The 13,361-nt window shown below is 38.7% G+C and overlaps 1 protein-coding gene across 1 annotated transcript in view; it reads right to left on the bottom strand.

Annotated features, from left to right (window-relative positions):
* The window catches only part of PIP5K1B (phosphatidylinositol-4-phosphate 5-kinase type 1 beta), a 351,452-nt gene that overhangs the window by 132,216 nt on the left and 205,875 nt on the right, over positions 1–13,361 (bottom strand). Inside the window, exon 6 of the mRNA XM_069086926.1 lies at positions 3,683–3,835. Within this exon, the coding sequence (XP_068943027.1) occupies positions 3,683–3,835 (153 nt within the window). The remainder of the gene's footprint in view (positions 1–3,682; positions 3,836–13,361) is intronic.

Genomic DNA, 13,361 nt, shown 5'->3' with positions numbered 1-13,361 from the left:
ATATATATATATATATATATATATATATATATATATATATATATAAACATTTGTTTTTAAAACTTTGAATTCCAGATTCATTTCCTTTCTCCCTTGTCACTCACTCTTACTGGGAAGATAAGCAGTTCAAAATAGGTTGTACATGTGTAACTAATGCAAAACATTAACATAGTAAATATATTATAAAAGACTGACTATATTTCCCACCCTCATATCCCACCTCCCACTTGTTCTATTCTCTACTTTGATCCCGTCCCTTTTCAAAAGTGGGTGCTTCCAACTTCCCTCCCCACCAGCCTGCCCTCCCTTCCATCATCCCCCCTCTCATCCCCTTCCCCCCTACTCTCCTGGAGGGTGAGATACCCTATTTATTAATGTGTATGTCATTCCCTCCCTGAACCAAATTCAATGAGAATAAGGTTGACTCATTCCTTTTTGCCTTCCTATTCTTCCCCTCCATTGTAACCATTTTCCCTTGCCTCTTCTATATGAGATAGTTTGCCCCATTCTGTCTCTCCCCATCTCCTCTTATTATATTCCTCTCTCACCTCTTAATTTCACCTTTTAAGTATCATCCCTTCCTGTTAAATTGGTCCTGTGCCCTCTATCTATGTATACCTGTAAAATATATACACACATTCACATATGTATCCATACCCATATACCCTCCGATATAGACATATATATATATATATATACATATATATATATATTTCTATTTCTATTCCCTTCAACTATTTTCATACTGAGCAAAGTTTCATAAGTTACAATTATTGTTTTTCCATGTAGGAATGTTAATAGTTCAACTTTGATAAGATCCTTATGATTTCTTTTCCCTGTTTACCTTCTCATGCTTCTCTTGCTTCTTGTGTCTGAATGTCAAATTTTGTATTCAACTCTGGTTTTTTCATCAAGAATGCTTGAAAGTCCTCTATTTCACTGAATGACCATATTTTCCCCTGAAACATGATACTCAATTTTTCTGGGTAGGTGATTCTTGGTTTGAATCCCAGCTTCTTTGTCCTCCAGAATATCATATTCCAAGTTATTGTTACTACAATAATCATGGCTGACATCTATATAGCGTTTTCAGTTTTGCAAAGCCCTTTGTAAATGCCTCATTTTATCTTCACAAAAACTCTGGGAGTTGTGCTATTATTATCCCAAGGCAGACAGAAGTCAAATGACTTGCCCGGCACCACAAAGCTAGTGAGGCTCCAATCTGAGACTGAATTTGAACTCTGCTCTTCCTGAATCTAGATCCAGCATCTGTATCCATGGTGCCACCTAGTTGCAAAGCTTTAAGCTTTGTAAAATGCTTTAAGGAACCACAATAATAATTATAATGATAGCAATCTTTTCTATAATGCTTTAAAATTTGCAAAGTAAAATACACGCATTACCCCATTTAACCTTCATAACCACTCTGTAAAGTGGAAACTATAGGCATTATTACTTCTATTTTCTAAATGAAGAAACCAGGGTTTATGGAATTTAAGTGACTCACCCATGGTCACTGAGCTACTAAGCACTGAAGTCAGGATTTGATGTCATTTTTTTCTGACTCCTAATCTATCACTTGGTCAGCTACAACATGTACTCTATCTAGTGGTTCTCAAGTTTTGGTCTTAGGACCTCTTTACATGCCTAAAAATTATTGAGGAACCTAATGAGGTTTTTGTTTATGTGGATTATATCTATTAATATTTGCCATGTTAGAAGTAAAAAAAATCTTAATATTATTATTAAAATAATTTTGCTCTCTCAGGTTCCCTCAAAGGATCTTTTGGACTCCCAGGATCCTCAGATTATACTTTGAGATTCACTGAACTATATCATGATCTCATATCAAAGAAAATGAGAAAAATGCTAATGAAAATGGTAGAAACATCTGGGCATAGTGGCATAGTTGCCTAGAAAATTAAGGCTAGTAGACCTGTTAAACTTGGAAGTTCTGAGCTGCAGTGTTCTATGTCAATTGGGTGTCTGTTTCACAGTTTAGCAGTTTGATTAAGGAGAGGTAAACTGACTCAGGTGAGAAATGGAGTTCCTATTCTCATCGGAATGGATCAGGGTCATAAGTAGGCTCTGAACTTTAAGTCTGATAGACCCAGTCTTAAAAAATGGAGTGGGGGAGAGAAAAAAAGTGGAAAAAGAAAATGGTAGAAATATAGTAGTGTTTGGGAATATCAAAGAAAAATTATCAAAATTTAAAAAATCAGTAAAATAATACATGTAAAAATTATAGCTCTAATTAAATGATAAATATGTTCCTTAAACACTGTAAAAAGCTGCAGATCAATTTTTTTAGTAAATAAAATTGTATTTTAAAAACAATGAGATATGCTGTATAGTAGAATTTCATTTTAATGAATTAAGTGAATACTGGTCTTGCTTCCCAAACTATCTTATTATAATTGCTTTTTATATATTTGTATTTAGTCAATTGATAATTATGCTGTATATGTAGTTCTTTTTTTTTTTGGAGGGCAATTTGGGGTTAAGTGACTTGCCCAAGGTCACATGGCTAATTTTTTTTGTGTTAAGTGTCTAGGGTCGGATTTCAACTCAGGTCCTCCTGACTCCAGGGCCAGTGTTCTATTCACTGCGCCACCTAGCCGGCCCTATATATGTAGTTCTTTATGTAATTGCTGTCTACCCTATTAGAATGTGGGGCAGCTAGATGGTATGATGGATAGAGCGATGGACCTGGAGTCAGGAAGACCTGAATTCAAATCCTCAGACACTTACTAGCTGTATGATCCTGGGCAAGTCATTTAACCCCATTTGCCCTAGTTTCTTCATATGCAAAATGAGCTGGAGAAGGAAATGACAAACTATTCTGGTATCTTTGCCAAGAAAACCCCAGTTGGTGTTACAAAGTGTTGGACACAACTGAAACAATCATACAACAACTATGAGATTATAAGCCTCTGTCGACTAAAGACTTTTATTCTTTGTACTAGTATTCTGTGTATCTAGCATATTGCCTGGCACCTAAAAGATGCTTATTAATTTTTGACTGAAGAAATATTTACTAATGGCCTACTAAGATCTAGTCAGGGGTGAGAAATCTTCAGCCTCAAGGCCACATATGGCCCTCTAGGTCCTCAAGTGTGGCCCTTTGATTAAATCCAAACTTCACAGAGTAAATCCCCTCAATAAAAGGATTTGTTCTGTAAAACTTGGACTCTGTCAAAAGGCAACACTTGAGGACCTAGAAGGCCACAGATGGCCTCGAGATTGCACGTTCCCTACCCCCATCTCTAGATGCTGGAGAGTTTATCAAGTAAATCCAGAGTTTTTACCTGCTTACTTAAAGCAAGGAATGCCACTAAGCCTTTGGATTCCTAGTGATATAGATCCACTGGCTAATTTCCAAGGTTATATCCTTGTGGCTTTTAAAATGTTAATATATTTCTTCTCAGCTCTTTAGACATCAAATCCTGAACCATGAATTGGAAGTTCTCCTGGTAGATCTTTTGTTTTCTTTAAAAAAAACTTTTTTTTGAGAATCAAAAATCTCAGATTTTTTTTGTCAGCCAAAGTGAAAGAATTAACACTGAAAACCAGCAGAAAGAAAAATGACTCAGAAGGGGGACATCTTTTTCTTCCCTAAGGTACCTTCTTAGGACATTCACTAAGAGGGGACATCTTTTTCTTCCCAGGTTTCTGTACTCACCATGTAATAACCTGGCAGCAACTTCTGAAGGAATTCGGCTTCTTTATGTTGAACTGTTTTGATGATAAACTCATCGTCACTAGTTACAAAAAACAAGGATCCACTGGCCCCAGGGTTGGATAATTCTATTAAAGGCTCACTGCAGATGGAATACTAAAGGAAAGACAACAATATTATCACATAAAACCATGCTGCTTCTAAGAAAGAAAAGCAAACTTGAAAAATTGTTGAAGGTGCCTTTCTTGAGCTTAAATGAGTATTCTCCCAAGGTAGTAAGAAGCATATTTGTATCACTGAAGATTTTTTTCCCTTCTTAACCTTCATAATCATTGTGGGGAGAGGGAGAGTATTGATAGGAAGGATGAAAATACTTTCTACCTGAGTCTGTATACTTGTTACCTCTGATAAAGAATGAACACCTTACACTTTAACCGCCTTTGTAGTGAGAAACAAAGGACCTTCAAATGATACAGCCAGAAGCACTAGAAAAGGCAGAAATCAAACTGTGTAGCAACTAACATTATGAGCAAGGTTCTATCTCCAATAAATGTTAGCTAGCAACAGAATACAGTGTGTGTTCAACATGCTAATGCTGAAAGAACCAACCACTGAAAACCACTTTATTTTAATCACTAGATCTAAGCTTTAAAAAATATTTCTAATTTATCCTGTCTACAACTTATTTGTAGTCATTTGCATATTGTCTCCCCTGTTAAATTATAAGTTTCTTCAAATCAGGGATTATTTTTTGCCTTTCTTTATAGGCACTATCTGCTTAGGACAGTGCCTGGCACATAGTAAGCCCTTAAGAAATGTTTATTGATCAGTTAGTTTAGTCAGTTGACTAAAAATACCATGTACAAAATAATAGATCTTACTTTTTTTTTTTTCCATTTTTAGAGGGGGGAAAGCAGGGCAATTAGTGTTAAGTGACTTGCCCAAGGTCACGTGGCTAGTAAGTGTTAAGTGTCTGAGGCCAGATCTGAATTCAGGTCCTTCTGACTCCAGGGCTGGTGCTCTATTCACTGTACCACCTAGCCGCCCCAAAATCATAGATCTTAGACTCAGAGACAGAAGGGGACATAGAGGTCATCTAGTCCAACCTTATCAATTTAAAGATAGAGAAAGAAGCTGAAATCCAGGGAGACTTAAATTACTTGCCCAAGGTCATACAGATAGAAATTAGGAGAGCCAGAATTCAAACCCAGGTCATTTAATTCCAAATCCAATATTCTTCCCACTGTATCATGTTTTCAAGGGTAACAGTTTCTTTCACTGTGAATTAACTGTTTCAAATGTGTTATATCAATGGACAAATATAGTCAGAGCAAGTACTGACCAAACACTACAATGGCAAGCTAGATTTATTGGGAGACTGAAATGGTCGTAGATGATTAGGAGCTTATTGTGGGAGAAAAAAAGGATGAGTAAACATGAAAATTTAACTAAGAATTTAAGGTACTATGTGATATACACCCAGAGAGGGTAATTTTACATAAGTATCTATGTCTATTGGTAGCCATTTCTGGGGCTGTGAGCAGGAGGAGTAGGAAGGGAAGAAAAAATGGAAAAAAAGAAAGTTATATGATAATTTTGTTGTATATTTGGAGAGGATAGCAAGTTGTACATAGTAGATTTTCATGTGCAATCATCTGTTTTATTGCACTGTTATGGAAATGATTGTTTTCCCCCATGAATTGAAAATAAAATAAATTTGTAATACAAAAAAAACATTTAGATAGTCAATATTATATATAAAAGAGGGTAGATTCCATCTGAAGGATAGCCAGGGAAGGTTTCATTTAAAAGGCAGAATTTAAACTGGGTCTTGATGGATGGGTATGGAGAGAAGTCATCTTCCTAAAATATCATTTGGTAAACATCAGTACTCTATTGGTAAATTTTCAATGTCTCTCTAATGTCTTCAGAATTAAGCCTAAATTCCTCACCTGCTATTTGAGACCCTTCAAAATTAGGCAGCTAAATCACCCTTCACTTACTTCTATCCAATAAGCATTTATTGAGGACTTACTATGTGTAAAGCCCTGTACCAGGTGACAGGACTACACAAAGTAATATGTAATTAGAGGGTAAAGAATAGTAAAAACTTCAACTGGTTATGTAAACGGTCAAGCAGAAAAGTAATGCCAGAGCAGAAAAATGGAATTGGGAAATCAGGGCAGGTAGTGGAAGGACTGGAGGTAAGAATGTAGAGGTTTAGGAGAAGGGAGACCCTGGGAGAAACTGAAGGATAAGAGGTTATGGTGAGAAGAATTTTAGAGTTCTAGATTAGTAAAGTCGAATACTTGGGCACGATGATGAGATTAAGGGGCAGGGGAGGGGGCAGTGAAGGTATTATGATTCTTTCCTTGGTACCCATGGAATTCTAATTTAAAAACTGCTTTGATAACTTTCCCCCACCAAACCCCCCACCCCAAGAAAACTGGCAACTTAAACACACATACATTTTTCAAAACCTAAATAAAGGTGATTGTTAAACTCTTGAAGAAAATCAATATACTCAATTCTCCATCTTTTCTCCCCTGACTAGTCTGTTGCACATTCACATTGCTGACTGTCACACTAAGATATGAAAAGGAAATGACAAGGGGGGCGGCCAGGTAGAACAGCAAGTAAGAGCACCAGCCCCATGTTGGGATGACCTGGGGATCGAATCGAGCTTAGACACTTAGCACCCACTCAGAAACACCTGGCCATGTAACCTTGAGCAAGTTACTTAACCCCAATTGCTTAAAAAAAAAAGGAAATGACAAAGGAAACAAAATGGATTCTGTAAAATGTTAGAAGGGAATCCAGGGAAATCATAGGGAATTTTAAAGAAATGGGCCAGGTGTTGATCCTGTATAATTAGTTACGTGATAAAGTTGAAAGATGGCCTCTGATACATACTGACTATACATGAGATGAAGTCTAAAGAAAACTCAGAATGTATAGGAGGATAGCTATCTCCTTTTTAGTTTTAAAAAGAATAAAACCACTATTGAAAGATCCTGGTTGAGGCAAGAGCAAATCTTGATGGTTTCCTAGAATAATCAATTAGCCAGCTGAAAAACATGGGGAAAATTATACTGACTAGAGGCAGCTAGGTGGCTCAGAGCACCAGTCCTGAAATCAGGAGGACCTGAGTTCAAATCCAGCCTCAGACACTTGACACTTAACTGTGTGACCTTGGGCAAATCAGTTAACAAATTGCCTTGCCTCCCCTGCTCAAAAAAAAAAAAAAAGTTAAACTAACTGGTACAGGATTGGGACCTTAGAAATCCTGATGGTTGTTATTTTTATGTAATCCTACAAAGAACTAGTCCTTTCTGATAAAATGAAAAAAGATACAGAAGGACAAAGATTTTGAATGTGGAAACAAAAATCTGTTAATAAAGAAATAGGGGTGGGTAAGGAAGGAGCATGTAGAGGAAAACAGTATTCAAACATGCATTTAATTTAATTTTTTTTCAAACCTGCATTAAAAAAAAGCCAACTTATTTTTCTAACCACAGTGATGCAATATGGTGAATTTTTCTTCATGTATTTGGTTGTCAATTATTCCCCTCATTTCTCAATATAATTAGTACATTAAGATATTAAAGCAAAAAATGCCAAAGGTTTTAAACTTTTAAAATGGATAGTTATAATAGTATTGTGTGCTCCATAAAACTATATTTCTAGGAATGTAGCTAGGACTCCTTAGAATTCTCTGTCTCCTCACCCCGTATCTCTCTGGAACAATTCTCTGAAAACTGGTTCTTTGGAATCTTATGTTTTAAGATCAAGTGAAAAAGGAAGAGGGGAGTTCTAACTGGCCATGATTGACCAGCTCCTATGTTGTGCATGTGGGCATGTCTGTACATCTTCCAGACACTTCCACTCAAGAGCAAGCTGTTCACATTTATTAATTGTGTTGCTCCTGTTTCCTGCAGTGCCTCCCTATTTTACACACTGGAGAAAGCAAATCTACACCACAGCTGTGTCTTGCCAATGCAAATTAACAGTGTAAAGTTACTTTGCCTGACTGCCTTTCTTCCCTTAAACAGCGTGGAACGTAAAACAGCCACCCTGCTGTTTCAAGCAGGCACTTCCTGAGACTGAAAAGCCATCATTTAATGCACACTAGATTCTGGCATCACAGTGCACATGTTGGAGAAGGGAGCAAACCAATAGCTTGCTGTCTAAGGAAAGATGAATATTAATTCAGCTTGGTTGCTTTTCTCCCTGTGGTGTGAGTTCATTTACTAATGAATAAGGAAAAAGGGGCATTTGAATGGCTGCATTTCTCAGAGACACCTTCCCTGACTGCCTCGCAGTCTAATAGTTGTGTGTTTCAACACATGAAACTTATAATCAATGTGCACAGGATGAACGTTAATGTACTTTAGGAACCTAATGGAAGAATTCGGAGAAGTTGAAATGGAGATGCAACAAGCAGAAGCTAAATATATCTATCTGTATGCACGTAGGAGAGGCAACCTGGTGTGGTGGAGAAGAGAGCTGCCTTTGGAGCTAGGGAGACCTGGGTTACAATCTCACCTCTGACATATACTGGCTATGTGACCCTAGATAAGTCCCTGAATCTCTTAATGCACCACAAAACTCTTAAGATTACAAACTGAAGAGTGATTATCAATGTGCATTGGCAGAGAGTTATCCTCTCTGGAAATTCCTTACAACGACACAATCACAGGTTTGGACCAAAAAAGTTTAACATAGTTTAAAACTATTCTTTGAGTGTATTATGGGTTAAATAGATTTCTGGGAACCTAAGCATCATCATCACCAGTGTTATCACAGCTTTGTCATTAAGACATATGCACACACACACACACACACAACAGTGTGGCATCATTTATAGCAAACTGGCCTCAGAACCAAGAAAACCTAAGTTCAAGTTCCATGTCTGACACGCACTGGTTGTGTGACCCAGGAGAAACCGTGTCAATTCCCAACGCACTAAGCAATTCTCTAAGACTAAATTGTGGAGCAGTTGGTGATAAGCCATACTTGTAAGGAATTTTCTCACTAGGAGTTCCTTATGCTACTGAAATCAGAAGTCTGGTCTGAACATTTCTGCTCAGTGTCTAACACACACACATGCACACACATGCACATACACGTGCACACACACGCACAGCGCACAAATACACATGCACACACATGTGTGCACGCACACACATACACACAAGTGCACACAACACAATGCACACAGAGACACACATGTGCACACATGCACACAATACACACAAGCACTGCACACATACACATGCACGCACACACGCATACACACACGCACACACAAGTGCACACATACACACGCACATGCACACCGCAATGCACACAGATGCACAAACACAGTGCATGCACACACACATGCAACACATGCGCACACACATACACACAAGTTCACACATGCACACACATGTGTGCACAACACAACGCACACACAGACACATGTGCATACACATGCATGCATACACGCACGCACACAGACGCGCACACACATACACGCGCACACACGTAAACCTCCATACACATATCAATCATCCACTGGTACTTGATCCTGCATTGAAGGTTTAGCAAATCATGACAAACTGGTTTTCATGACTTGAATTTGGCAGCAAGCAGAACGCATGCATTGGGTTGTGATTCTATTTTCCTGTCATCGTCACGTCCACATACATGTTAAGAGAAACTGAGCTTTAGTATTCCTGCTCCGTTTAGAACTCCCCCATTCAAGTGGCACTTCTGAAGCTCAGGAGCCCTTGTTACTATGAAACAGATGGTCCACTGTGATTGGTTAGATAAGGAGGAGGTGCCTTGAAAAGTGTATCAAATTGGGAGTTTGTGACTCAAAATAGGTTAAAAAATGAGACCTTCAGGACATAAGGAAGCACACTGATTTTTCACCTTTTCAGTAAGAGATTCTTCACTTCCCACACTTATAAATCATTAGGAAGTAACCTGGAGTCCCACAGCCTTAATGATGAGCTGTGGGCATGTCTGAGAGTCACCAAAGCAAGTCCTCACGGCTTTGGATTTTGATGTCATGCCTAGGAAGGACTCCTGGGATCAGTTAGGCCAGCCATATTCAGTCAATTATTCCTCTATTTCCAGGGAACCATAAACATCTGGATAAACATAACACAATCACGTATACAGGTCAACCCTTACATCTTACTTCTCCTTGACTCCAACACCCATAAAGGCAGGGACCATATTTTATCCAACCTTTTTATTTCTTTTGTTTCCTATTACAATACCCTCAACACAGCAGAGCATGTTGACAGGGTAACTAAAAAAACACAATGACTGAAAAAAGGCACATTCATATTTTCACCCTTATCTTCCAGTATCCCTTCTACACAACTTTCTGCTCTAACCAAATTGGTCTAGACACCTTCCTTGGAAAATGTCTTGAGCTTCCTTACTTCTGTTCATATGGTTCCCTTCTAGAGCTGGAATGTCTTTCTCCCTCTTTTCTGCCCATCAGAGTTGCACACATGCTTCAAGACAGCCTACACTCTGTGAAACTTTCCCTGACAAGCACTTAGAACAATTTCTTGGATTTATTAAGTATTTAGTAAATGCTTGTTGACTTGTTGATTTAACTTAACAACACTGCCTAGAAGTGATTACTTTCTCCTTACTCTCTGTAATACTAATTTGATACTTTTATCAAATATGCTGTTTTATTCTTCCTTTCTCAAGAAGACTTCCTCTATAACTAAAATCTTTTAGTTTTTGGAGGGGAGAAGACAGGGCAGTTGGGCTTAAGTGATTTGCCCAAGGTCACACAGCTAGTACTTGTTAAGAGTTTGAGGCTGGATTTGAACTCAGGTCCTACTGACTCCAGGGCTGGTGCTCTCTTCACTCTGCTACCTAGCCGCCCCTCAACTCTTGCTTTGTACAAATGGATCCCCCAAATCTTACTCCTTTCTAACCTCCCTAATATTGTAAGTGTACCATCACCAAGATGGTGACTCAGGCTTACAACCTAGGTGTCATCCTGAACTCTGCACTTTCTCTCTCTCCCTATATCCAATCTGTTGTCAACGTCTGTCAATTTTACCTTTGTAACATCTCTACTATAGGTCCCCTTCTCTCCTGTGACATGGTGCGCTCTGATGCAGGCCCTCATTAATAGCCTGGTGGTTGGGCTGTCTGCGGTAAGTCTCTCCCCATTCTAGTCCATCTTTCATTCAGCTACCAAAGAGCTCTCCCTAAAGCATGGATCTGACCACGTCACTAAACTATTCAATAAATTTCAGTGACTCTCTATAACCTCAAAGATTAAATACGAAACTCTGTGTTTGGGGTTTAAAGTATTTCCTAACCTGCTCTTTCCTTTCCATCCCTACCATGATCCAGCTCTTTGTTGTCCCTTGCGCAAGACACTCCATCTCTCAGCGCTGGGCATTTTCACTGGCTGTCCTCCATGTCCACGTCTGTCATCAGGAACTTTGAAATTCTTATATCTGGTCATTACTTCCCTCATCTCCTCCTAAGCCTGTTCTTTGTCCTCACTTGACCATGAATCCATCCATTCCTATTAAATATTTTGGCCTGGATACCCTGCAGACATCTTCTCAAGCCTTCACACATTCTCCTGTTTCTATTGAAAGTGCCAACATCCTTCCAGTAACCCAAGTTCATAACTTCAGAGTCATCTTCAACTTTCCCCTCTCCTTCAACTTTCATATCTAGTCAGTTTTTCAGATCTTGTCAATTATACTTCCACAACATCTCTAGCATCTGTTCCCATCTTTCCAATCATTTAGTCATCACCCTGGTTGAGGCCTTCACTTCTTACTTGCATTCTTTCAATAGCTTTCTAATTAAAAATTTTTCAAATCCATGTCCAGACTATTTCTCCATGCTTACTGCATAACACTTTCTTTCCTGGGAATCTGACTTCCCAGCAAACTGGTCTACTTTTTGTCCTCTGGATAGGAAATTCCATTTCCTGTCTCTGGGTTTTTCTTTGGCCAATTCCCCATGTATGAAATTCACTCCCTTCTTACCTCCTTCTCTAGGCACTCTGAACTTTTCCTTTAAGGCTCAGCTCCCATGCTATCTTTTACAGGATCCTTTTATGATAACTGATAACTCAGGTTGCCAGAGTTTTGCCAGAAAATATTTTGTGTTTATTTTACATTTAAGTATCTGTGCCCATGTTGTTTTCTCTCAATATGATATAAACTCCTTAGGGTATGAGCTGCTTTTGTTTTTTGGACCTCTAAAGTCTCCTTCACAGTAGGTGCTTAAACATTTGTTTTATGAATGAATGAGTTTCTGTGTAACCTATTATAGAGAAGGCTGCTTTCACATTGTCCAGTTTATCATCATATGAAAAACTTGTAGCTCTTAAAGACTGCACTTGAGAAAGTACTGAGATGTCCGAAATATGGCAGGAAATGACAAGATCCTGGTCTAACACTCCTAGAATCCTTAAACTACTATCAGGACAAGAGAACCCTAACTCTGTTCCTATATCTTGGAAACTCTGAATTCCTGTGGGATGGCCAAGGAGCCTGTAGTTCCTCCCACAAAGTGGGGAGCCTTAGTTTCCTGACTCTGAGCTTAGAGCTTTTCACATGCAGTGCTGTGTGTCAAATATAATGTCAGTGCTAGAATATATTGGAATTACGTGAAGGCTTTTTTTAAAGTGAGAGTGACTTGGTAGGCAGCAGGTAAGGAGCCAATAGGAAGAGACTGAGAAGTGCAGAAAGAAGAGATGAGGTGTGGGGACAAGTTACAGAAGGAGACAAGAGAGTATGGGATCAAGGCCCCAGGTAGAAGAATTGACCTTGGTGAGAATGGAAGTAGACTGGAACACCTAAAGAGAGGATGAGAGGATGTGGCAAGGTCTTGATCTTTTGCTGACCAGGTCAATACTATAATCTCCCTTCCAATTGTGAGGGCCACGTGGGTGGATCTGTTCTTTCTCCAAACTACATCCTATTTAAGAACTCCCCTTCTTGCTCTACAGGGACAAGTCTGTGAACTTCTAAACTTGGGATTCTCAAGAAGGGACCCCCAAGCTGGAGAAGGAAATGGCAAACTACTCCAGTATATCTGCCAAGAAAATCCCAAATGGAGGCCATAGAGTGTTGGATGTGACTGAAAAATGACTGAATGACAAATTAGAAATAATCAAAAGAGGTAAGACAGAATTAAAGGGGATCAGGAAAGGCTTCCTAAAGAAGGTGGGATTTTTAGTTGGGACCTGAAGGAAAGCTGGGAAGCCAGTATGCAGAAATTAGGAGGGTGAGCATTACAGACAGAAGGGTAAAAGGGTCCTTATGTCCTTTCCAATCTCCTTTAATTTTAGTGCCTTCCCTCTCTTGATCATTTTAAATTTGTACTGTATATAACTTGTCCATACAAAGTTGCTTCTATGTCATCTCTTTAATTAGATTGTGAACTCCGTGAGAGCAAGGACTATTTTTTGACTTTCTTTGTATCTCTAGCACTTGGCACAGTGTCTGGCACACAGTAGGTACTTAATAATACTTATTGACTGACCAGCTGAAAAAGTTAGCCTCCAAGACCATGCCACATAATCAATCATTGCTTCTCTGAGAAGCAACAGTTTAGGAATGACATTGTCTTTGGACTCCATTTACTTATATTTCCACATCTGTTTTCCTCATTGCTATCTTCAAGATTA

Source organism: Petaurus breviceps, unplaced genomic scaffold, assembly GCF_028583685.1.
Source record: "Petaurus breviceps papuanus isolate PSGF00001 unplaced genomic scaffold, PetGlider_PUasm1.0 118, whole genome shotgun sequence".
Taxonomy (NCBI): Eukaryota; Metazoa; Chordata; class Mammalia; order Diprotodontia; family Petauridae; genus Petaurus; species Petaurus breviceps.
The sequence above is the reverse complement of the archived record's forward strand: the minus strand, read 5'-3'. Positions and strand labels throughout refer to the sequence as shown.